We start from the raw sequence: 27,346 nt of genomic DNA on the forward strand, positions 1-27,346 counted from the left end.
AACACACAATCTTGACAGAAGAAGGCTTTAATCCAATGGCATGGATACAGTGATGATTGGAAGTCTTTTATCTACTTCAGCTTTCATCTGCCTTCACAGCCATTGTAACATACACATTGTTATCCTCCGCCTGTTACGCCGTTGAGGACATTCTTGGATCGTTCTTTGTCTGGTTCCTCTCCTTTGACCTTACTGCCATGGGTGACCCTGCTGGGAGTACCTGACTCCTGACGGCATTGCTCATAGGGTTCATTGGAACACACAAGCCCACTCACCAATACAAGGTGACAATCCAGTGAGGGGTCAAGACACACCATCCCTACAGTGAAGTGTGGTGGAAGCATCATGCTGTGGGGATGCTTCTCATTAGCAGGGACTGGGCCTCTTGTTAAAATAAAGGAAGAATGGATGGAGCAAAATACAGGGAAATACTGCAGGGGAACCTGCTTCAGTCCACTAAAAAACTGAAGCTTGGGAGAAAATTCACTTTTCAGCAGGACAATGATCCCAAGCACAAGGCCAAAGCAACATTGAAGTGGCTCAAGAACAAAAAGGTGAATGTCCTATAGATGCCCAGTCAAACTCCTGATCTCAATCTCATTGAGAATCTGTGGTGCTCTTTGAAAATTTCAGTCCACAAGTGGCATCCAACCAGAACGACCTGGAGTGAATCTGCCAAGAAGAATGGGCCAAAATCCCTCTGACGCTGTGTGCAAAGCTGGTACTTGCCTACCCCAAAAGATTTAAAGCGCAAGGTGGCTCTACCAAATATTAATGGGGGGGTTGAATAATTAATGCAAGCAACATGTTTCAGTTTTTTATATTTCTTACAAACATTTCCCAACATAAATCCAATGTTACCTTACAATAATTTATTTTGACTTTCAGTGTTTCAAAATAAAATCTCATACAGAACAAAATTACAATGTATTCGTCATTCTTGTTCAGGCAGTCCTTTCCAGAAGAAGGTATAACCTCCATTTTCTTCCTTCAATTGTCCTTCTCCTGCTCTTTGGGTTTCTTGGAGTGCTGCTATGTCAATATTAAAATGTCTCAACTCCTTCATGATGATGGCAGTCCTGCGTTCAGGACATTCACTATCTGTATTGTCCAGCAATGTCCATATATTCCATGTTCCAAAATTCAATTGTCTTTTGCGACCGCTAAGTGGTGACCCCACTGGATGCGGTAATCCAATCAGGGAGATGAGGCAGACTATGTTTAAGGGCACCTTTTCTAGCCCCCTCCCCATTCGGGGTGAGCAGAGTGGATCCTGAATAGGACTGCTCAGTTGTGGATATAGCTGCCAAACTACTCAACTGCCTCGGTCCTTGAGCCAGGTCGAATGAATTTCTGTCCACCGCCCATGTGCTGCTCCATAACTTGGGGCTTCCAGCTTTCACAGTCCTGCCCCCGTCGCCATTCGCCAATCGCCATGGGACTTTTGGTTTGGTTGTAAGATGCCTGTGCATGAATTGGTTTTATGTGGGGAGGTTGGCGCACAACAATAAACACACAATCTTGACAGAAGAAGGCTTTAATCCAATGGCATGGATACAATGATGATTGGAAGTCTTTTATCTACTTCAGCTTTCATCTGCCTTCACAGCCATTGTAACATACACATTGTTATCCTCCGCCTGTTACGCCGTTGAGGACATTCTTGGATCGTTCTTTGTCTGGTTCCTCTCCTTTGACCTTACTGCCATGGGTGACCCTGCTGGGAGTACCTGACTCCTGACGGCATTGCTCATAGGGTTCATTGGAACACACAAGCCCACTCACCAATACAAGGTGACAATCCAGTGAGGGGTCAAGACACACCATCCCTACAGTGAAGTGTGGTGGAAGCATCATGCTGTGGGGATGCTTCTCATTAGCAGGGACTGGGCCTCTTGTTAAAATAAAGGAAGAATGGATGGAGCAAAATACAGGGAAATACTGCAGGGGAACCTGCTTCAGTCCACTAAAAAACTGAAGCTTGGGAGAAAATTCACTTTTCAGCAGAACAATAATCCCAAGCACAAGGCCAAAGCAACATTGAAGTGGCTCAAGAACAAAAAGGTGAATGTCCTATAGATGCCCAGTCAAACTCCTGATCTCAATCTCATTGAGAATCTGTGGTGCTCTTTGAAAATTTCAGTCCACAAGTGGCATCCAACCAGAACGACCTGGAGTGAATCTGCCAAGAAGAATGGGCCAAAATCCCTCTGACGCTGTGTGCAAAGCTGGTACTTGCCTACCCCAAAAGATTTAAAGCGCAAGGTGGCTCTACCAAATATTAATGGGGGGGTTGAATAATTAATGCAAGCAACATGTTTCAGTTTTTTATATTTCTTACAAACATTTCCCAACATAAATCCAATGTTACCTTACAATAATTTATTTTGACTTTCAGTGTTTCAAAATAAAATCTCATACAGAACAAAATTACAATGTATCATTTGTAGTTCAGTAATATGAAAGCATTGGTCAGGGGTCTGATTACTTTTACAAGGCACTGTATGTATGTTTGCAGTGGCACACAAAGTGACTTGGACCAACATATCTTCATTGACGCGCTGTGTAAGAAAGTCCATCCTGCTATCTGTTCATTGCAGTTCCATTATTGCTATCATTTATCATATGCATGTTTGTGAACTTAAAGTCCAATCTTAATAATTTATGAGTAACAGCACAGTTATAAATATGGGTCTTGGAAAGGTATCTAGCTCTCACCGAGTTCATTGTTGGATTGGGACTTTTTATAGGTCCAACATATTACAGTAGGGCCCCACTCATACGGCAGGTTCCGTTCACTCCCCCCGCAGTAAAGTGAAAACTGCTGGAAAGTGGGGCCCTACTCAGCTGTAGCGCGTGAACTCCCAACCCTACAGCTGATTGCGCAATCAGCTGTAGTGTGGGGAGCTCCAGCCGCCATGCTCCAGCTGAGGCAGCGATCAGCTGTAGCGCACAAGCTCCCTGTGCTACAGCTCATTAGCTGTAGCGCGCGATCAGCTGGAGCACGCAACCAGCTGGAGCGCAGGGAGCTCACGCTCCAGCTGATCCCTGTCAGCTGGAGTGCGGTGACTGGAGCTCCCCGCACTACAGCTGATCGCCCCACTAGTACCACCGTATTAGCGGAGCACTGAAAAGCAGGGCCCTACTATATATATTAAAGCAATAATTTGGCATTAAGTAAGGCTGAAAGAATCAATTAACTCATGCCTGATCAATATGCAGATAGGTATCATAAATGGCAAAGATAATGGGGTTCAGTACCACATCTGGAGAGAAGTGGAGGGCCTAGACCCCTATATGGTAGAAAGGAACAGGGGTGGGGGTACGTATGTACAGTATTGCTCCCTATAATGCAGGGGTGGGGAACTTGTTGTGCTCCTAATGGGTCACAATCAGCATGGTCAGGGATGATGGGAGCTGTAGTCTGACAACATCTGGAAAGCCACATGCTCCCCACTTCTGTTATAGTAGCATAGCTTCACGCTTAAGGACTTGTTGCCAAAGTCTTAAATGTGAGTCGCCACCAAGTTAACTGATTAAATTATTTAGTGTTATGAATTGTATGTTAACACATGCAACTTTTACTGGAGCACCTCTCCTGTGAAATAGTTTCTTGGTGTTGATGTCATTCTTGTAAGCATTTAATTTTTAACCTCTCAGTTCAGTTACTGTGTTGATTAGTCAAGCTAATGACTGATAACGACTGTTTTTATACTGGTGTGCTTTATGGAGTGGAGTAAAAAAGTTGTGAATGTTTAACTATCATAATTCTTCACATCCTGGAAGATCTAGTTTTGATCTTCTAGGGGATCTAGAAATTTGCATGTCTAAAATTGTATGATTTAAAAGTGAAAAATCTGATAGCTGCTGTGGAATTCTAGAAATACAAACTTCTGTTTAAAAGTTTATTTTAGTGCATGCATAATTGGAAGTGGGTTTCAATGCAGAGTGATTTCGGTGTAGAGATAGTTGTGCAATGTCTTGCACATCAGTAATAACCGAACACAATGTCACAGATAGCAGATGGTAAAGCGCATCTGTATTTTAAGACAGGAAGGGAGGTACATTCTCATCCAAACTGCAGTGCTGATGAAAACTATCTTCATGATTTGTGCATCTGCATCCAATCAGCATCAATTATTTCTTGAGCTTTGTAAGCATATTTCTCAAGTCATAACCCTCACATGCAGCCCGAAGAGCTGAATGTGAGAATCTAACCATTGTCCATGCTCAGTTGTGTGCTGACCTGACCTGACTGATTATTACTTCTGAAGATTTGGCCGCTGAAGTGTCCTTAGTTGGATACCAAAATCTGAAACTCCAGAATGAACACATGCCAATTTTGACCTTTGCTTTGGATCACTTAATTGTTTAGCCGTACTTGTTCTCAGTTTAACTGCTAGACGTTTTTCTTTTGTGCATGCATACAGTGGTTTATTGGCATAACGTTTAAGTAAGACAGGCATTTTTTTGTTAGTGCAAATAATGACTTTAATCACCAACAGCTTAATCTCAAGATGTGCTTTGCCAGCACATATTTTTTTAGGAGAGAAAGGAGGATTGACTGCTGGCTGTGTCAGTGCATCATCACTGTAACTTAATGTTATGTTGCATCACAAACAAGTTCGTAGTAAAATGCAAACATTAGGGCAGAATTATTTAGAATTTAAGTGCCAGTTTAAATTTATACTAAAGGCAGCATTATTTAGCATTGCTATCTTTATTCATTTTGTTTAATCACTTACTTTAAATGTGTCAGCTGTGCACTTACAGAAGTCATCACTGGAAGAGTTAGAACAACTGGCTCCAAATACCAAAAAAGAGGAAAATACTGATAAGATACAGCTTGGTGAACTGATTCAAGAGTCTACTTTTGAGACTGCTGCTAATCCAAAAGAGGAAGCTGTCAACTATGTAGGAGGTGATCAAGAAATGCATAGAGGAACATGCAAACTGCAGAAAGTAAATGAACATCCTGAACAACGTGAGCAAATATCTGAAAAGGAAATGGGTACTGGTGAACACCACCACCTGCATCTTTCCAGCTGCCATGAGTGCTTGGAACTGGAGACTAGTACAATTGAGTCAGTTAAGTTTGCCTCTGCAGAAAATATTCCAGATCTTCCTGATGATTATAGTGGCAATTTGGAAGATGTTAGTGATAATTATCTGGCAAGAAACCTGAAAAGAGTAAACCTTACTGGGAAACCTCCTAATATTTTAATTTATGTTGGTTCTGACCCTGAAAAAGTGAAATTTGAAGAAATAAAATCACTCATCATGGAATGTGTTGATATTAATGCTTACACAGTCTACCAGTTGTTAGAGAAACAAGTTTTGAGTGTTCCCTGGCTTGACAATGCATTGCTGTTGATCATTGCTGCGTCAGACCCCATTTCAGATGCTGTGTCCAAACAATTTCTCACTTTCATGTCAAAAGGTGGAAAGATTTTGGGACTTGGTTCCTCTTTCACTTTTGGTGGAATAAAGCTTGAAAGTAAAAATGAACTGATGGGCAAAATACAAGGATTTGTGTTTTCAACAGCTATGAGTGAAGAGATTAGACTAAATGTTCTGGTTAGTGGGAACATTTTTGAGAAAGAAAGTACAGAAGAATTCATCTCTGTGAAGCCACTAGGTTACTTGGACAGTCCAGATAAAGATGTGGTGATTGTTCACCTGCCATATGGAAATAGTGGTGGAGAAGCCATTCTCTGTCAGGTATGGTGCACATACATTTTGTTTGATGTTGTTTTTTTCAATGTATTCTTAAAGAATCTTGTTTTAAAGGAAGTGGTAGACTTGGACTGATTTTTCCAAACAGATTTCTATAAGTCTGCTGTGCTATAGCATTACCACTAACCCTTCTGTTGTAATAAAATTCCATACTAGAAGTCTCTTCACTTGATATAAAAGGCAATATAATATAAACCAATCCAGATGAAGTGATTGAAAGGTTTAAATTAATTCCAGTCTGTTTGAGAAAATATGATTTGAGTTATTTTTAAATGAGATTGACAGTGATATCAGCAGGTACATATTGCTTGTCACAGTAGTACTGTGGCTGCATTCTGTATTACCTTAATATGTCATTTCTGTAAATAAACAACTTGTCTACCTGGTGATTGAGAATTAGCACAATAAAAACAGGAAGTATCACTGTAGTTGATTATGCAGTTAATGTAGTAACCCTAGGTTTTTAAAAAGTGGCTTTTAATAAATTTTAAGGATAATTTTTATGTCTTATATTCACAGGCACATTTGGAGGTGAATGTCAAGCGTTTGTCTAGTCAAGCAAAGGATGACTTCAATTTGCTCAAAATAAGCAATGCCAAAAGATACAATGTTCTTACAGAAATCCTGACACTACTTCATTTGAGCTGTGAATTAAGTGAAATTCCCCCATTAACTCCGATTTACCTACTCTCATCTGATAAGGTAAGCCTATATTTAGTTGTATTTAATTTAAAGCCTGCTTTCAAAAATGCCAAATTTCTGAATTTACTATGGTACATTTTTCAAAACTTCTATTATTGGGCAATGGTATAACCTGAACTATGTTCATACCAGGCATAAAAAAGAAGTCATGTCTTCTTGTAACAGAACTTTGTGAGCCATGAAAGCCAGTGTTTTCCCCAGGTAGCATGCCATCATGTGGGTTATAGCACCATCTAGCATCCAAAGGCAAGAATGTGCAGGAGTCAAGACCCAGGCTGCTCTCTCTGCCCACTCCAGTTCATTCTTGCTGATACTACGGCTGGAGCCAATCTCTCTATGGCCCCCTATACAAGCACTATGTTATTTGGAGAAGAGGCTCTCAAATCCATCATGGTGGATCCTAAGACAAGCGGAAGCCAGTCTTAGCCACGAATAAAAAAGAGGACCAGAGATCATTTAGAAGGTTCGCCCCATACCACTTCTTTCAGCCATTTGGAGAAACGCGAACCGGGGGAAGGGGCCATGACTTTGAAAACCCAAAGGTTCTTGGTCCAAGCAGCGATTTCATGGCTGCAGTCAATATTGGGGCAAGTCTGCCCCCTCTTCCTCCTCTTCAGGAAGGAGAGGCCATCAACAGAGACGTTATTGATGCCATCCCTTTTGGAGGCAGATTCATTTTGTGGAACATTGGCAACACATGACGATGGACTCCTAGGTAAGCAATCTTATTTTTTCCAGCTACAAAATAGAGTTCTGGATCACCTACACCCCGGCTCTCTCCCCAGGGAAACAGTGATGGAGGAAGCCCTACAGCACCTTCAGGATATAGCAGCCATACAACAAGTGCAGCTGAATGAACGCTATGTTGGGGTCTACTCCGTTCTGTTTGCAGTTCCCAAGAAAGATCTTTCATGGAGAGCAATTCTAGATATCAAGTTTTTGAACATGTGAGATAGCGTTGCTTCAAAATGAAGTCCCTAGTCTCGATCATAGAGGCAGTACAGGAAGGGGACTTCTTGGCATCCATCAACTTGAAGGAGGCATGTCTGCATGTTCCAATCTGTCTTGCCCACAGAAGCTTCCTGAGGTTTGTGTTTGGCCAACATCACTTCCAATATCGTTCATCCTCTCAGCAGCTCCAAGAGTTTTCATCAAGGTGATGGTCACCCTGATTGCCCACCTCTGTCTCCAGGGTGTCCACATTTATCCGTATCTGGATGACCTACTGGTCTGGGCGGAATCCAGAGAACAGGTTTTACGTCACATTCATCATACTCTTGCGGCCCTGAGGGACCACGGGTTCCTAGTCAATCTCGAGAAAAGTTATCTATCTCCTACCCAAAGACTTCAGCACCTAGGAGCCATTCTGGACACAGCTCAAGCCATGGTTTTTCTATCAGTGGATCGAATCTCAGCGATAAGGGACGTGGCATGGCTTCTGATGCACCGTTCAACAGCACATGTGATGTTACTGACAAAAGTCCCGGGCATGCTTGTATCAACCATTCATATTGTTCCGTGGGCTCAACACCAAACGCATGCGCTCCAGTGGGCCTTATTGCTGTTTCAGTTCGACATTGCCAATTCGATGCATCAAGATATTCGTCTTTCCCTCTCACTGCAGTCTTCCTTAAAGTGGTGGTCCATAACTCAGAATCTTCGACAGGGGGCTCCCTTCCAAGAGCCAGACAGGAATGTTCTTACAACTGATGACAGTCTGATCGGCTGGAGGTCCTGCTGCAGACCCTGCTTCACTCAAGGCACCTGGTCCATGTTGGAGAGGTATCACAGCATAAACTGGCTGGAGCTGCAAGCAGTCTATTTAGCCCTCCGTCACTTCCAGACTATGTTTCATCTTACTCATGTCCTGATTCGTACAGACAACATATGTGTGAAATCTCACTTGAACCGGCAACCACTCTGCAGGCGGAAACCACTCTGATATTCATCTGGGCCGAGAAACACCTGCTGTCCTTGAGAGCGGAGCATAGCAGCAGGGTTTTGAATGTTACTGTGGACTGGCTAAGCAGACAACAAGTGATTCCGGGGGAATGGAAGTTACATCTGGTGGTATTTCGTCTCCTCCAGCAATGCTTTGGCGCTTTGACTGTGGATCTGTTTGCCTTGAGCAACAACTCTCAACTTCCCCGGTTCTTCTCAGGATATCTTGAGACAAAGGCGGAGTCTGTAGACACTCTTCGGACTCTGTAGCCCGACAGCCTCCTATATGTATTTCCACCTATTCCTCTGCTAGACAGAACACTGAGGGTAACTGTGGCATGAACGGGCTCAAATAGTTCTACTAGCCCTGTACTGGCCACACTGCTCGTGGTTCTCAGATCTCCTCACCTTGTCAATAGCAGATCCTTGGAGGATGCTAGTGAGGCTGGATCTTCTCTCACAGGGACCGATCTGGCATCTGGGTCCCAACTGGCTGAGTCTGACAGCTTGGCATTTGAGCGGACACAGTTGATCCACACCGGCTTGTTGCAGGAGGTTACTGACACCATTCTCTCCTCTAGACGGCCATTGACTAATCAAATTTACCAGAGCACATGGTCAGCATTTTCCACCTGGTGTGTCTCTCGGGGTTTACAACCTTCTAAAGCCACAATCCAACAGGTATTACAGTTCCTTCACAAGGGTTTGATGATGGGACTGAAGTCTACTTCAATACTTTGTGGCGCCAAGCTTCTACTATATCTTCAATCTTGGCTGTCGCTTCATCAAGTATCCCTATGGGTTCTCATCCACTGATTAAATTTTTTTTGAAAGGAGTGTGTCATCATTTTTCATCATGGAGTTTACAGAAGGTACTTCAAGCACTGCAACACCCTCCATTTGAGCTCCTCAGGACCGTGCCCTTGCGGGTGCTTTCCTTTAAAATCCTTTTTCTAGTGGCTGTCACTTCGGCTAGACGGGTCTCAGAGTTGGGAGCTCTCTCATCAGCCCATCATCTCTGCACCTTTCATAAGGATTCAGTAGTTTTACATCCGGACCCATCTTTCTGATCCAAGGTAAGCTCTGCGTTTCATTGTAACCAGGACATTGTACTTCCATCCTTTTGTCCTAATTTGTTTCACCCTCTTGAGAAAGCCTGGCACTCTCTCGATATCCAGAGAGCCCTCAAGGTCTACCTTCGCCATACCCAAGATATACGGCTTACGGAATCCTTGTTTGTATCTTTTCACCCGAGAACTCTGGGGAAGAAAGTGGTGAAATCCACCTTATCTTGTTGGCTGTGCACCTGCATTGCCCTGGCCTACGAGTCACACAAGCTTCCGGTGCCTCACAATATCACGGCACATTCAACCAGATCTGCAGCTACCACAGCTGTGTTTGCAACAAATGCACCTCTTGCAGATATTTGCAGGGCAGTGGTATGGTCTACTCCAGATTCATTCATTATAAGATATACCGGTATCCTTTTGCCGATGCTTATTTTCAGGGGCGTGTTCTGCAACAGGTTGTTTCTCAGGTCTAGGCAGCTGGTAGTCCCTCCCTACTAGGACTGCTTTGGTACATTCCATGTGATGGCATGCTACCTGGGGAAAATGGACCATTGGTCTCAGCTGAAAGGTGGTTTTCCCAGGTATCATGCCATCATGGCCCTCCCTGATGGAGGCTGCCTGGGTGTATTATACTGTATCATGTTTTCATACACATTTTTAGTGGTAAAGGTTACCATTTTAATAAGTTTATAATGTGTGATTGAGTCAAGACCCTTTGTACTTGTTCTGGCTGTTGCTGCTCCTTTCTTTGGGTAGTTGCCCTTTTCTTTGCATGTCTACCTGTTATGTGTATGACCGCTGTTCAGATGTCTCACTTCGGCCTTGTCACAAATGAACTGGAGTGGGCCGAGAGAGCAGCCCGGGTCTTGACTCCTGTGCATTCTTGCCTTCAGATGCTAGATAGCGCTATAACCCACGTGATGGCATGATAGTGGGAAAACCACCTTTCAGATGAGACCAACAGTCCGTTCTATTTAACAAGCAGAATTTAGTGAACAAAATACATCAAGAATAACAGAGACTCGTGGCACCTTGAAGGCCAAAAAAATTATTATAGGTGAAGTTTTAGTGTAATATAGGATCTTAAGCTGCAGGGGAAAGAACTCATTCTATATGAGGAGCAGGTGAGAGTCTGCCATGTCCAAGATCAACTCAAATTTGTTAGTGTTTAAAGTGCTACATGACAGTTGTTTTTGCTACAGTAAACTAAAACAGCTATACCATTTATGGGTGAAAACTACTTGATGCATTTTAGAAGTACTTGACTTTGGTGTTTTGTGGAATAGCGTATCCACAATTTACCAGTTTCGTTTCTTGTTACTTTATGCAGTTTTCTTGTTTTTCCTTGATGGATCTTCTTTTAATCTGAAATACCTTTCTGATTGTTAAACCAAAATTGAATCATTACAACTATGAATTTTAAAATGTCTGAAGAGCATTATGACAGTAATTTAGATGTGATTATGGAATTCTATTCCATCTTTTATTTGGTTTCAGAAAGCCATCAAGACAGGAAGCAATAACTTCAAAGACATTAAAAATATGCTGATAAAAACATGAGCACTTAAACAGTACATTAACATACTGAGTATGTGTTTATACAACAAACCAGCTATTTCTTAAATCCTTGCATTCTTTGCCTTCATCAGTATTGCATGTTTCCTGATTATCCATGATCAAATTACAATTATCACAGTTTAAAATGAGCAAATGGTACTATTACAAATCAATAGTATGACTTTGCAGGTAGCTTGCTGCAAGAAAAGAGGACCTTCCATGGGTCAGCTTAACAAAATTAATTGGGATGCTGGCAAGCTGTCCTCTTTTATTCCCCCCCCCAAAAAAGCTAATTTTATGACTTCTGCTAACCATACTGTTCTTCTGACTTCTAATTCCATCTCTTTTTGAAAATTTATACTTGTGTTTTAATGAAGGTACGCCTTTCAATTGTAAATAGAATTTCATGAAAAGGTTTTTACCTTTAAAGATACTATAAAAATGTTTTTTAAATTATCCAGAATATAACTTGTGTATAAATCTAAATTAACCCCTTTCACAGTTGGCTTGTAGATTTAATTGAAGCTTTAGCATTTCTTACTGCTTAGGGGTGGGGACAGTCACTAATGAAGACAATACAAGACTTGATTGGCCTTTGGCCTGATCCAGCAGGGCTGTTTTTCTGTTCCTGTTAAATTAAAGGTGACATCATTCACTTTTTTTCAGGAAGCAATTTAAATATGAGTACTGAGGTTTTTTTTGGGGGGTTGCCACAAGATGGCACTTCTGAGCTGCTTTAGAGGTTATGTTTTGCATAGTATATGAGTTTGTAATAAATGTTATTTCTCTTGGTGAAATAGCGATAGTGGATTATGTCAAAAGCCTTAGTCATTGATTTTTCAGATTTAAAAACTATCTGAAGCATCTCAAGAACTTTGAAAGGTACGCTGCAGCAGATTGCACTGAAAATAATGTGCTAAAGAATCTTAGTCTCTGACCAACAATTTTTTTTTGGCAGTTTTAGAAAACGTATGCAAATTCATTCTCTGGCAGATTCATTTTGTCTTTCCTGGTTTTTGTAGAGGTTTGAATGTTTTGTTCTCTCTCTCTGTTCATGAACGTGGTCATTCAGATAAAGAATAAGTTTGACAAAAAATGTGGGACAATAAGGGGTTATATCCAATGCTGTGCCAGTGGAACTGGACTTCAATTTCTTCTCCTCCCCTAGCACATTGGGTTGGCCAATGCTCTGGAGCTGATGTGGAGGGTGTGCAGGGGGCTGGAGGGGACAGGAGAGGAATGGGAAGTTTTGTTGTGTGCACAAAAGTACCTTGCACCAGCAGACCTGCAGCATTGGGTAAGACCCAAGGTTTTTTCAAGGCAGAGCTACATGGTCCTGGGGATCATAAAACTGTTTAAATAGAATTTTTAAATTCTAATTACATTAATTTAAAAGCTTAAAATTCAGAAGCTCAATATTATGCTTTGGAGGTCTGTATTAATGTAGTGCAAACTGATGTCCACTTGTGCAGCAGGGCTTCTCCTTCATTTCCTCCTTTTTTGCAGCTCCTTGCATACTCCCAAAATCTCTCTGGAGGCTTGGGGGACCCACTGGAGCAGATCTTGCAGTAGATGGATGGGACTGGAAGAGGGAGAAGAGAAACCAGAACTGTTGCACAAGTGAATTTGCATTGCACAAGCAGATGAACAACATTAGATGTTGCCGCACATTCTATGCTGGTGTGGCTGTATGGTAGTCAATTTCATAGGCTCTATAATAACTGAGGGCCATACTACACCTCACATTAGTCAAGTGTTTTATGGTCAGTTGTGGAGCAAAATTCTTAACCCTTGGCTTACTTTTCATTGCAGGATTTATACAGGAGTAGACTTACAGCATAGTCCTTTTAGGGTATTATCACCTACACAGTAGTAAACAATGTCTCCAAATTTCAGCCATTAACTTTTCAAATCCACAGCTGGGCAATACTTTTATTGGGACCATCCAAAATGTCACAAAAGTGGGGCAAGCTTTCAACTTCTCCAGAACTCTTTGTCAGGCAAGATATTACACAAAGCAGGGGGCGAGGAGGACAAGGAAACATAAAAATAAATGGAAAAGTAAAAAAAATTAGGCTGATGATTAACTATGAAGTCAGCTTGTAGACTCAGTTCCAAGATGGAGTTTTCAGATATCAGGTTACACAGCTAGGAATCTGGGATACAGAAGCAATGGCTGTTCCCCATTTCTGAGAAATTAAAGTCTGGCTTGTAACGCACGTTTGTCCCAACTCATACGACACACGCAAGTTGTTGAATAGGCAGAAGTAAAGAGAAACATGAGAAATTAATTTTGGGATAGTGTACTAGGTAAAAAGAGTCAATTGTGTAACCAGATTGTATAGTATTATAATAGGGGTTGGAGGGGATGTAATCTCCCAAATCCATCTTCAAGTGGTAGAAAATCATCTTCCTCTCATTGTAGATTTTGCCCTGGATGGCTGGATTATTATTTACAGTTTTCTTTCTATACACAAAAAGTGCCTGGGACAAAACATTAACTGATTTTTGTGTTTGGGGTGCTTTTTCATCCCAGTCAATACAATATGTTGGTTTTCTTCAAAAGAAAACTTATCCAATGAAGCAGATTTAAGACATATGGATGTGTTTGGGGACATTTAAGCACCCCCAATATATGTTGGAATTTGGTTCAGAGTAGTAAAATGTCCCAAGAACTGCTTGTGTAAGTTTTTTTAAATTTAATTTCATAAAGTGCACTTAACTTGGCCACTCTTATTTTGGAGGAAAAGCAGCCACAAGGTTCAGAATACACTTCTGATCTGGACTGGGGCCCATGTTGCTCTTCCACTGAAAAGTGTTCCCTCGTGGTTTCTTCACCATCTCAGTCTGGAAGATGTTGTTTACTGCAAACAGCACTTTCAGGGGTAGGAAGTGATTTTCAGCAGAAAACCGGTATGAGGCTGCAGTATGGATCACAAACACAATAGAGATTAGGTCTCTGCCATTGCTTTTTCTTCAAAATATTGATCAATTTCCTGCTTTGGATGGAGTTATACTCCCTCTGAAAGAACAGGTTCGTAGTCTGGGGGTGCTCCTGGATCCATCTTTGTTGCTAGAGGCTCAGATGACCTCAGTGGCTATGAGTGCCTTTTGCCAGCTTTGGCTGGTAAGATAGCTATGAATATCTCTGGTCCAGGATAGTGTGACCACTGTTGTCCATGCACTGGTAACCTCCAGGCTGGATTACTGTAATACACTCTATGTAGGGTTGCCCTTGAGGTTGGTCCGGAAGCTGCAGCTGGTGCAAAAGGCGGCAGCACAACTGCTCACTGGGGCACGGTATTGCCAACATGTTATCCTGCTGCTGAAAGAATTGCACTGGCTGCCCATTTGCTACCGGGCCAAGTTCCAGATTCTAGTCTTGGTGTACAAAGCCCTACACAGTTTGGGACCAGGATACCTGAAAGATCGTCTTATCCCTTATATACCCAGTTGATCACTTATCCCCCTTATGATCCCAGTTGATCTTCTTACTTTTTTATTGCAACCTTCTATGCACTGTTGTTGTGCCCCATTTATGTTATATAATATATAATTATATGGATTATAGCCAATTGAAACAGACGTAACATTGTTGAATTGTGCTTCTTTATCCTCAAACTTTTAAGTTGAGGTTACAAAATCAATTTACTTTTATGATTGTTCATGAAAAAAGGAGAGGGCTGACCTGACTATGATAATCCCTTTTGGTAATAAAATCTTTTGTATTCATTATTCATTATTCATTATTATGTATTCCTGTGACATGATCAGCATCAGTGCAGGATTAAGGGGTTCTTTATATATGAAGGCATTTTGTTTTAGAGAGAATGTGCTGTTGAGTTGTGTTTTGGCCCACTTTTTCATTCTTGTTCCAAACTTAAGGCTAGGAATGTGAATGTAATGTAAGAGTGACAGCTCTGTCACTTCCTTTTTAGACTTTGTAAAATGTTCACATGTTGAAAAACTTCAAGTCCTTAATTCAGGGTCATCCCCAGCATTCTCAACCACAAATGCACAAGATGATCCATAGTTGGCTCTGGAGAGGGAAACATTCTGCTGTTCTTTGTCCCTGTGAAAAGTTGTGGGAAGTCCACTAATGCACAGCCCTCAGGATTGATGACTGCAACGGTTGTGTAAGGAAAGGCTATTTATACCTTGGTCCTGAACACATTTATCTGGAAATAATCCCTGCTGAGTTCAGTTTGACTTAGTGTGCTCTGGATCTCACCTTAAGTCCCATCATTTTATTTCACACACACACACCCTCCCTTGCAACACTCTTGGTAGTTGACTTATTCTTATATTTTCAGACTATAATGCAGAGACTCAAACGACATCTGAAGTCTGGCAGCAGTATGATTGCCTTTTTCTGGTACATGATGCCTGAACCATCTGCACTTGGAGTAATTAAAGAAAGTGACTGTTTGGATTCAGTTTCAGCTTTAGAAAATGTCATAGCAAATATTCTTTTGAGTCTCAGAGTTATAGGGGATTGGTGTGAAGCAGGTGGGTGGTTTTAAATATATATATATTTATCTATCTTATAAAGAATGTTTTGGAGAAACTTTTCAATTTAGCAGTAGTTTACTTAAATATGACATCAGCTATAAAGATCTGGCAAAAATGGAATATTTCCAAACCTGCAAAGGTTCTTTACTCCTTTAGTGTTGCCTCAAGCTAATGTACATAAGAGACATGGAAAATAACAAGATGACGTCTTTCTAAATTTTGTGAAATGCTGTCATATTGACATTACTGTCACATTGTTGTATAATCTGTAGTCAAAGAAAACCTGTATCATAAGTATGAGAATGTTTATGTTTTGCTTTAGCAAAGAAAACAGATTACAAAACCTTACTTAATAAGCTGTGGTTAAAATATTGGCAGAATTTAAAGTTGGACTTTCATGTTACCCAGTTTTTAAAATCTTTGCTACCTGAAGTCACCCCTGACTCATAGAAGTTGAATAGTTGCTGTTTGAAGATGAGAAGCTTTTACTTGTAATGGTGTTCTGTATTATGGAATGTATGATGAAGTGTTTGACTCATGTTTAAGTAAACAGTGGCTACTAGTAGTATTTGTTAAGACACCACTGAAGTTTCAAATAAATACTATCAGTCACATGAGGGTGGATGTTAGGACGTTTTGTATAGGTTTCTCAACAAGCTAAGGAAATTGTGGATGTGAAGATAAACTAACGTTACATGCAGCTGGTATGGAGGAATCGCATTATGCAGGTCTTACAATGAGTAACAGCAGTTTCTAGTTTAAAGCAAACATTGAATTTCTTGATTCAGTTTTGCAGTTGTGTGTTAGACTTTTAGACTGCAGTCCAATGCACACATTTTTGGGAGTAAGGTCCATTGAAGCTGTTTCTGAGAGAACTTACATAGAATTGAGAAGATTCAAAAGGGACCAAGGGTAATCTAATCCAAATCCTTTGGAAATACACTTACATGCCACCATGTGATTCAGTCACAAACCTATTTAGAAATTGTTTTTTTTATGTAGAAAATTCTTGTATAGTGGTGACAGAGGTGGTTTAATAAGAAAATCAGCAAACATACAAATACTAATATCCTTTTTAATTGCCACTTATCATTATGAGTGTCCTTATGATCACTTTTCTTCCACAATTAAATAATCAGTATCATATCCCAGAAGGGTATGAAAAAAATGGGTGTGTATAAAATACATCAGCATTAACATGTCGACATTAACAGTCAAGCCTCAAGTTTTCATTCAAAAGGCAAGGGATAACAGAACCTGTTGAAATACACGTTTTTAGCTGCCTGAAAAATGAGAATCAGTGGGTTCCCTTGGAAAGGTTTTCCAAATGCTGGTTTCCTTAAGATAAAAGATCCTATCTATTTTGCTTACCTGCTGATGCTCTGATGGTGGAATTTGGAATAGGGACGCAGAAGCATATCTGGGTGCTCAAACAAGTTCATATGGAAGGAAGTGATTCTTGTAAGTTTGCTACTAAAGGGCAGGTTATTAATACAATTAATAACAACAGTAACAAATGACAAGTGTTTATACACATTGCATGCATACCATCTACTCAGCCTTTATGCCCATATGTAGATGTGTAGATGCACTGGAGCTGGTATAGGTGCTTTTGCTGGTCATAGTGGGGAAGATTTTGTCTCCCTCATTTTCCCACTTCATATAGGGAGAAGGTAGGGCAGAATGTTCTCCAAACCTGGCCCATGAAGCAACTCATTTTTCCTAACTAGAAGCATGATCTTTAATATAGAAATAGTAAGTGTTTAGTCCCTCTCCAGACTTTATGAGAAAACAGAGCTTCCTAAAAACTGTATTTGTGACCAGAAGTTGATTTTAGGTGGTGGTTAGCATTATCTGTTCAGAATTACTAGTAGAAGAAATATTAAATTTGAAAAGTAGCAAGAGGAAAGAGCATAGTTTATGGCTAAAGTAGATTGTTGCCACATAATTCAAACCTTAAGCATGTAGTTCAGAGCTACTTCGAATGTTATGTATATTGAGAGAAAATATATTAGATACTGAAATACTGCTATTATGCTTTTTATGTTGTTGGAAAAGCATAGCAGTGATTTTTATTGTTTAGCCATAGTCCTTCAAGTTACTGGTGAAAAATTGGCACTAGTATTGGAAAACATCTTGTACATAAACCATGAATAGCAAAAGGCTAATATCACCAGATCAATTTCACTATAAAAGGTAAACAAAAGTAAAACCTTCAACAAATGGGTAAATTGTACAATTTAAATAAAAATAAACAAAATCAAACTCATAATAAATTTAGATTTTTATCAAACTATCAGAAGAGTTAGCTCTCAAGTGTGTTTGCTGCCTTTTTGTCAGAACCACAGTTGATCAAATTTAAATCAATATAATGAACTTTAAGTCTTAAAATGATAAACATCCTATTAACCAAAAGAACCTAGATGGACTCTTAGTTTGACTCTATGCATATAATGAAAACACTACAAAGTAGAATAAATAATCATCACTCACATTTTTTTAAAATGACTAAAATAGCTGGATTAAAAACTCGTTCACTCTACAATAACCTTGAGCTGCAAACTTCTTAGTATAAAAGAGATGAGAGAGCTCTACCTCCTGCAGGCCAGATCCACAAATTGGGCAAAAAAAACCAGTCTTTCTCTTCCTCATCCTGCCAGGAAAACGAAATAAACAACGTCCTTGGCCTCTGTACTTCGAATTGAATTAAAATAATTGTTCTTCCCCTACCATCTCCACCGCAAATAGCCGTGTAGCCTTCAGGATGCTCTTTGACAGCTGCCTGCAGCAGACTGCTTATCAAGGTTCTCATAGGGTTGGATGCGGTAGCAGCCCAACACAGGTGAGGCCCCTCTGTGAGAACATAGTCCATATCCCCTCCTTTACTTTTTCTTGTTATATGCTAACTATGCTAGCTATTGTTTCTAATATTTGGAGGCAGTACATTTTGAATTTTATATTACTGTATCAAAGCTTTTTAGCATTCTTTCTGTTGTCAACCTAATTCTTGCATCTTCAATATTTTATTGCATATGGCATTGGTTTTTAAATTTTTGTTTTATTGGAGACCACTATTCTGTTTAGTCTTTGTATACCACCACATTTTCTTACTTTACAGCCATCTGAAGGCAATATGACTTCAAAATTAAAAGCCAGTGACCATGTGTTCTTTGTAGTCATGCCTTCGTTGTAGTCAGAAGACATGATCCAAGGAAGATATAATCATGTATGGGGAATCACCATTCATACAGCAGGGGCTTCTTTGCATTTCCATTTTAGCAGTGTGCACTGCTGAATTGGTTGGTAAGTTAGATTTCATTTTAAAATTTAAATTGAGAAGTGAGTTGTCTCTTCAGCATGTGGTGGAATCTTCTAAAAAACCTTCACTTTCTTTTATGATTTTGGTTGTGATTTTCTGACCACTGGAGATGCATAGGCCAGTCTAAGTGAAATTACTAGTGTCACTCCAGATGATGCAACTGAGAAGACCCTAGAGCTTGTAGGCAATCACTTGTGCTTTCCCGGTTGCCTTCATTGGCCATATCCCTATCTGGATTTCTCTTAAGCAACCCTCCCCCAATAAACCTTGTATTTCACAAGTACACAATTGTCACATGTCTATTCAAGTTGTTTTGAAATATTATTTATTTATTTATTTATTATTTTATTTATACCCCGCCCTTCCTTCCAGCATGAGCCCAGGGCGGCAAACAGAAACATTAAAAACACTTTAAAACATCATAAAAAGACCTTAAAATACAATTAAAACAAAACATTAAAAACATTTAAAAAAACTTTTAAAACATATTTTTTAAAAAGGGGGGTTAAAGATATTAAAAGATATATTAAAAGCAATTCTAACACAGAGGCAGACTGGGATAGGTCTCAACCTAAAAGGCTTGTTGGAAGAGGAAAGTCTTCAAAAGGCGCCGAAAAGATAGCAGAGATGGCTAATATTAAATACTGTATCATGCTTAAATGTATACTTTTTATTTCCAAGAAATATGTTTTGTCACTGATGTTTGTCAAACTATCATCACAAAGCATTAATAATTAAATATTGTGGTATCGCTAAGAAAAGACTGGCTTCATGTCATTATTCTTTTTTTTAATGGAACAAGTGTTTAAAGTAGTCTTCACAACATTGTCTGAGGATTATTTGTTAGCCCTTTAATATTTTAATAATTACCAAAATTATTTTCCCCCATCAATACTTCAATAACTATAAAAATCATTATTTCCATTAGTATTCTATAGAGGAACTGACCATGATTACATACTGCGTATTGAGTAAGGAGCTTGTAGCTTGAAATATATTTCTGGTTGTAAGAGTTCCTGGATGTAAAATATATATTTCTGGTTGTAAGAGTTTTGGGAGGAACAAATGTACACTTCTAAAACATTTTGAAAGTAGCATTTTATACAGTTTATCTTAAATGTTTTAGAAAACATTTGTGTAACTTAAAAGCCATCTCTAATTTAACTACATGTGCTTTTAACAAGCTGTATAAAATATATACATTGAACATTAATTTTATGTCTGTAGGGAGGAGATTTCGATTGAACCTTTGAGTTAGAACTTATTCAAGCCTCGATATGTACTTTATTCAGTTTATCAAAATTCGAATCCTATATTTTTAGGCATTGTAAAAATGGAGGGCTAACAGTGAGTTTTAGTGCTGTGTTAAACTTTAAGCTAAATGAAGATAGTGAAAACGAGAAACACTGTTTCTACCTTGATGAGCACATCACTTCATCAGCACTCGTTATGAAATAGTTCTAATAAACATGCAGTATTTCCCTTTAATTTCCTTTATTTTTTGGACAAAGTATGTTTTTAAAAATTACTTTATGCACAACCTTGAAATTAACATGTGTTTCTTTTCATTTAGCTTTTGTTCCTTGCTCCCAGTCCTAATCTTTGCATGACATCTGCTCATATTTGTTTCCTCCTAGAGTCCAAGGCTTAGTTTTTTGTTTTTTTACTAATCCTGAATTTGTGCTGTAGCATCCATGTGTTCATGCATACCCCAGTTGATTTAGTAGTATGCTAAAAAAAAGTTTGAAAATCCAGAACTGGGATCACAAAGTAGACACATTATCAACAATTCAGCTAAATTAGGCTCCAGTCTTATATCCACTTACCTGGGAGTAAGCCTCAGTGAAATCAGTGGGACTTCCTTCTGAGTGGGCATGTATAGGATTGCACTGTTAGTAAGTAACTATGGGGATTACGTCAATTCAGCAGAGCAAGTTCACCTTTTTAAAAAAAAGATCTGGATCTAAGAGGAATGGTGCAAGGCTTCCGCCTAGACCAAATGTTTGTAACATGGCACGTGTTTTCATGCAAAAAGCCTCAGAACCCTAAACAAGAATTGTAGGTGCAAAATTGCATGATGTGGTATGCATAAAATCTTCAAACATATTTCATTTATGATTTAAGTGAAAAGAAATGCTATATATCATTTCCTGCTGTTCTTTAATACTAATGACTGATACCAAACATTAAAGCAGTTCTACTGCATCATCTTCTTGTAACATTATTGGAGTTTGTTTTAAGAAAATATCTTATGATGCCTTGTAACCCAAATCCTACAGTGGAAATGTTTTCAAAGTGCAATTCTAAAAATATTTTTTGATGCCGAAATGTTCCAAAACAACTTACAGGCTATAATGTCATTAAAATTGCTTCAGTAAGAAATAAAGTATATGTGTTTTTTGTCAGTGACTGATAGCCTTTTCAGTACTGTGAAATCCTATTATGTTTTGCTGGAATAGCTGTGGGAAACTTAATCCTATATAGCAGCAAATCTGCAGCCTTTGACTGAAAGGGACATCACTAAGAGACTGCTGAAACATTTTAATCTTCTAAAATGTCTGTTTTAGAGCACAAAACACAGGTTATGTGCTATTATGGCTACTTGGTTAAAATTATTTACTTATGAAATCTTAAAAGGAAATTAACAATTGCTGTCATATTAAACTACTGCTCATTCAAATACAGGAGATTTTTTGCAATAGAGTTTTGGACATTTCTGACATGAACATGGTTCTCCCTTTATATGAGTGTGTTTTCTTATGCAAGACCGGTATTAATTTTTTATAATGTATGTTCAGCTTAGGATGATGTTTAGCCTTTGACCTAACCACTTTCTTACAATAAACAGTTTGTTGATGAGAGCAGCTGCTAAGAAGATTGCTTCCAGACTGTTCTCACAGCATAGAGTGAGAGAAAGTAAACCAGAGTGCACCTTACAAAGGCCAGGCATTGCAAAATTATCTTTACTGTGGTTCCATTATATTATATTTACATCTGTATGTTTATGCATTGAAATACTCTGTAGCACAATATAGAACTTCATAGTCATGCATCTTCAAAAATAAGCTATTGAAAAGATCTTTATATTTGCAGTGAATTTAAGGTAGAACTTGTAAGCTGTGGCAGCTTGACTCTAATCAATGCAGGGTAAGATTTTCTTCTAAATTATGAAATAGTCCTAATTAGTACATGAGGGTATAGTTAGAGAGGTTTCTTGAGGGCTAGAGTTTAACATTTGGGGTTTTTTAGATTGGAAAAAAGGTAAGGGGGAACATGACAGAGGTGTATAAAACTATGCATGGTGTGGAGAAAGTGAATAGAGAGACATTTTTCTCCCTCTCATAATATTAGAATAATGTTGAAATATTCAGAATAGACAAAAGAAAATACTACTTCACACAACACATAGTTAAAAAGTGGAATTCACTAGAACAGAATGCAGTGATTGCTAGGGATGTACAAGCATCCCTCAGTCAGTTCCAACATTCATTCACACTTTTATCTGGTATTTTCTGTTTTGCTGCAGTTGGTTTATTTTGCACAAGTCTTCCAGTTCTAGATAGGTAGGTAGGTAGGTATTAACATATATTATAGTGCACAATAGACAAGCCTAAGCCATCAACAGATATTTACAAATCAGTTACGTTCCCTATGTGTTCCCTTTCAAAATTAGTGAGTTTCTAGAGAGGTAGCCCTCCTAGTCTTTTGTAGCAAAGACAACAGAGCTTTGTAACATATTAAATACAAATTTCATGAAGTTCTAATGGACCATTACAAGGTCAATTTATGGCTGTAATTCTAACCACGTCTATTGAGAAGTAAGTCCCATTGAATTCAATGGGGCTTAATCCCAAATAAGTGAGGTTAGGATTGCAGCCCGTTTTACTAGTTTATCCAGATAAGATTGATCCATATGTTGCTTCCTTAACCACATCTAAATATTTTTATTGGAACATTTCATTTCACAAATGCATATTTTATGCAGAAAATGGTAATTTGTTTGACAGCTTTAAATCTTTTTCTAATGCCTGTTTTCCTGCCATGTGAAAAAGAACAATAATGAATGATGTATTCCATTGGTTTTTAAATCCAGTTGGGATTTGACTGGGAGTGGGGCAAAGACACTTTTAAAACAAAGATTTTTTTAAATGATTTTGGGGATGGATGGTCAAAACTGAGCAGTCAAATCCAAATAGTTCTCTCTGTTTTGACAAAGAGGCTTGGACTTTAACTGAGGACCACAGATAAAATCTACAGGTAACAAAAGAGATCACTTCTCTCCATGTGAAAAGAACAGTAAAGCTGCAATCCTAAATCCATTTATCTGGGAATAAGTCCATTGAATTCAGTGGGACTTATTTCTAAGCAGACATTGTTAGAATTCCAGCCTTAGTGCATATATGCTATCTCTAGCAACAAACAATGCACACAGAGTCAAAAAACAATGAAGCACCTGTCGCAACAGCGATAATTATACATCAGTGAATATGTAAACAGCATACATTGCAAAGTAATCTGGACATATAATTATTCAATTTGTGTATGTATTCATGAATATTAAAAACAACTTTTTGTTGTAGAGAACTAAGGCATGAAGCATTGATAGTAATAGTCTGTACTACGATGGGGCTGAAATGAGTGGAGAGAAGGAAATCTACTTGCTAGTCCAATTTCAGTACATTTCTCCAAGATCCCTAATAATAGTCACCAACTTAAATGGCTTTAAAAAGGGGTTATACAAATTTGTGGAAGTTAAATCTATCAATGTCTACTCATGATGATAGTTGTATACTGTCTGCAATATTGGGGGCAGTATGCCTCTGAATGCCAGTTGCTGGGGAGCATGCTTTTGTGCTCATGCCCTGCTTTATGGGGTTCCACTAGGTACCTGGTTGGTCTCTGTGAGAGCAGGATGCTGGATGAGATGAGCCTTTGGTCTGATCCAGCAGAACTCCTATGTTCTTTGAAAGTGTTCAGTTGGCCCCTATGCCCATATCTGTTCTACATTAATTTATAATTGAAAACCCACAACAATAATTTAACATATGGCATTGTGAGGCTAAAAGCAAATTGATTATGAAGAATTTGCTATATATCATAGTCAGGTTTCATAGCTTGTCTCTCGCAAAGTCTTAAAAGTACAATTTGTTGCACTTTATTTATCTGCACACCTCAAGTTTAAAAAGAAATTAGTACTGTTGTTTGGCCTCTTTTGCTTCAACATAAGCATGTCTGCTAACTTTATTTAAAAGATAATTTTATGAAATATTAACCAGGTTAGACCCCTTTATTTATTTAGGTTTGCTGTCTCCTTCAGAAGACAAATAAAATATCCTTGCTGGCTTGTATATGAAGCTCATGTGGCATTCCATAGAATTCAAATTATAATTCAATAAAATACAATATAAGACATTAAAGAAGCAATACAAATACAATTAAAAATCAGTATGAATATTTAATGTGGACATCCTGTGGACCATGTGAATGAAGCTCGCAGACCACTGGTGGTCCATTGGCTACAGTTTGGAAACCCCTGTTCCAGCAGATTAAGCTGCTTTTTATAAGTAATTGTTTTTGTGTGGTTGCTGGGATCATAGCAGATGTCAATCATTTTTGTCAGCAGACCACTTTTTTCCCAATGGCAGTTTCAAGTATTGCGTAAGTTAAGGGCTGGTGTTACCATTTCCTCTCCTTTGGCCAATGTAAAGCTCCTTTTACTACCATTTTAGTATGTAGTTTGTTTGGACTGGAAGTATGACATGGAAGAGCTCCAAAGGATATTTAACAGTTTCACTTTTATATGTCTGAGTGTAATATAACAAAGCATGTGCAGCATTTTAGTTTCTTCATGGTGTTCAGTTGAGAAATAGAATATAGTAATGTTTTTCTAATCAAAGGAATTATTGATAAATTTCTGCCATTTTCAAAATTTGAAATAAGGGTAATACCTGAACCAAAATTTTTACATGTGAAAATAAACTAGAGAAATAACAGTTTAGCTATATGAAGGTGTGATGTCCAGAAAAGCAACCATGTTAGAAATGGGTTATTCATAGTCTTCACCAAACTGTTGCTACTCTGTATTTGTGTGTAGGCTTCAGCTGGCAGCAAATTTTAATAAATACACAGTCTTATAAAATTTACTTTAAGCTCAAGCAATATGTCTGCTAAGATTCTTTTCAATATGTTTTATAGATTATTGACAGGGTTCCTGTAAGCTTAAAATTATTGGTTATTGCAAGGAGCCTTTATCTATGCTAGAAGTTAGCAGTGATCCACTATGTAAAAGTTAAAATTAAATGCTTATTCCTATCCTCTAAATTAGCATTTCCCAAAATTTGGTAAATGTTCCTCCTTATAGGAGCCTCATAATTTTTAGCTTTTTGTTTGTGTGCACTGCAAGTATGTCATAATTTAAATAGTATCCATACTTTGTAGAATCTTCAGTAGTTTTAACATGGGCCAACTTGCTGCTTGATTACGCCAACAGACAGTTGCGGGGGGGGGTGCTTATTGCTTACTTGTCACTGCTGCAGTGTAATTTATCTCCCAATGGCTTTTTTCCTACAAGGTTCCAACCGTATGTTTGCAAGGGTTACATTATTTTTTACCTAGATCTTAATACTTTAGGTTTAATAAAAGGATTATTTAACCTTAAACTGTCCATATTACTAACAGTAGGCTTAATGAAGATGTGTTGCAGGGGTGGAGTGAGGTGAGTGCCCATGGCTCGGTTCAAAGTTGGAGAAAACACTGACTCTAATATACATTTTCAAAAAGAAAATAGGATTTTAATTTGTGAACATAATTGCATAATTAAAATTATAAACTAAAAATTATTCTTTTGGTGGGGAACTTAATGCCTTACTTAAAGAGAAGTGTCATTGGCTAATATTCTGTCAAATTGAGGATAGATTGGTATTGATATAAACTTGCATGTATTTTTAATAGCAGAACTTTAAGAAGGTGTTTGCAGAATGTCACCTTCCAAATCATCAAGTAAATACAGACTTTTGGTGTGTTGGCACTTTAAAATGGCAGCATACTGTAAAACACAGTCCAAGCAAATGCATACATCTTTAGCTAATTAAACATGGTTTAATTTTTTTTACACACATGGCTAGTGATACATATTTTAGGTTCTTTCCCATAATCTGATGCTGGCTCCTGTAATCATTGCCAGGGACTTCAGTCTCACAATTCTATAATTTATGTAGTATTTCTGACAAGGTCTCAAGGGAACGTAAGGTCAGATGTGAATATTAGTACCAACACTTTTCATTTAGGTGGCCAGTAGAGGCTGCCAAAAAACAGTGCACATCTCTTGGTCTATAGCTTGTAAATAGTGGTAAGTTCTGAGTCCTGGAATCAAAGTTGTTAGTTGTACATTTTTGTTCATAGCCTTGAAAAATTGGTTTACAGACAAATGTATATCTAGTTTCATTTTTATTAATATTTCTGTCTTATCCATATGCCTGATCAATTTAATGGGAATAATTAATGTAGGGCAATATATCAGCTTCCCCCCCTCCATATATATATAAAGTACTGTTGGAATAATGTCCAACAATAATTTTTTTAGTAAGTGGAAAAAATTAAATTATGAAGGATAAAACACACATAATTACAAACAAACAATGTAAAACCAAAAACAGGAGTAATGTCAAACACTGTCGTTGGAAAGAATATTATCTGAGATCCTGCTTAACACAGCTTTTATAAAACTTGAACATGAATTAATATTAGCAATTGTCTCCCCTTGTTTCATATTCAGTATATTTTAAAGGGTGGCCTCTTTGCAACTCCAAGCAAGATCTAATGGATCTTATGGGTAAGCAAGGGGGGCAAAGATGCAACGGATCTGAACTACTACTTCATAGTCTTATATAATGATCTATGCTCCAACAATGTAACAAAGAATTACACTGTACATATTAAAATCTGTTAGGCAAATATATCCCTAAAAACAACTTGTTTGATACAAAATCTTTGATTGTGTGATTTTAAAGTTAAGCATGGACCAACTCTTTTGAAAAGATACAATCTCTGTGCATTTTTCCAAGCTGCCATCTAACAGCAGCTGTAGTGACACAATATTGATGGACATGGAGAGTCTTTTCTTAATTTTTTGTTTTTGATGACGCAAAGGGGATTTTAGTATGAGATTGTATGAGTTATTAATATTTCAGTTTATTAATGGTTGACACGTAAGAGGTTTCTTTGTGACATACAAAACTTAAAAGCATAAATGATGGCATAAAATCAGAAAAAATAACAATGTATTACAGTAAAAGCCATACAATTTTCTATAAAAACCTCAAACAAATAGGAAGCAAAAAAACTTCAACAGCAAAAACACACCATCAATAGATAGCAAAATTAGACAATATCAGCTTGAAACACAAATATCTGAAGAAGGAACTTCTAACTTAGGGTGCAGTCCAAAATCCTATTTGTGCCAAGTTGGGGGGAGGTGGATGTAGCAGACCCCCAGCTGAGCTGGCAGGCT

General features: G+C 38.4%; 1 protein-coding gene across 2 annotated transcripts in view; it reads left to right on the forward strand.

Moving 5' to 3' along the window:
- Window positions 1–27,346, forward strand: part of HLCS (holocarboxylase synthetase) — a 181,695-nt gene that overhangs the window by 19,995 nt on the left and 134,354 nt on the right. For both annotated transcript variants that reach the window (XM_061627679.1, XM_061627680.1), the window contains exons 4-5: window positions 4,760–5,721; window positions 6,256–6,438. In XM_061627679.1, coding sequence (XP_061483663.1) covers window positions 4,760–5,721; window positions 6,256–6,438 — 1,145 coding nt within the window. The remainder of the gene's footprint in view (window positions 1–4,759; window positions 5,722–6,255; window positions 6,439–27,346) is intronic.

Source organism: Rhineura floridana, chromosome 5 (genome assembly GCF_030035675.1).
Source record: "Rhineura floridana isolate rRhiFlo1 chromosome 5, rRhiFlo1.hap2, whole genome shotgun sequence".
NCBI lineage: Eukaryota > Metazoa > Chordata > Lepidosauria > Squamata > Rhineuridae > Rhineura > Rhineura floridana.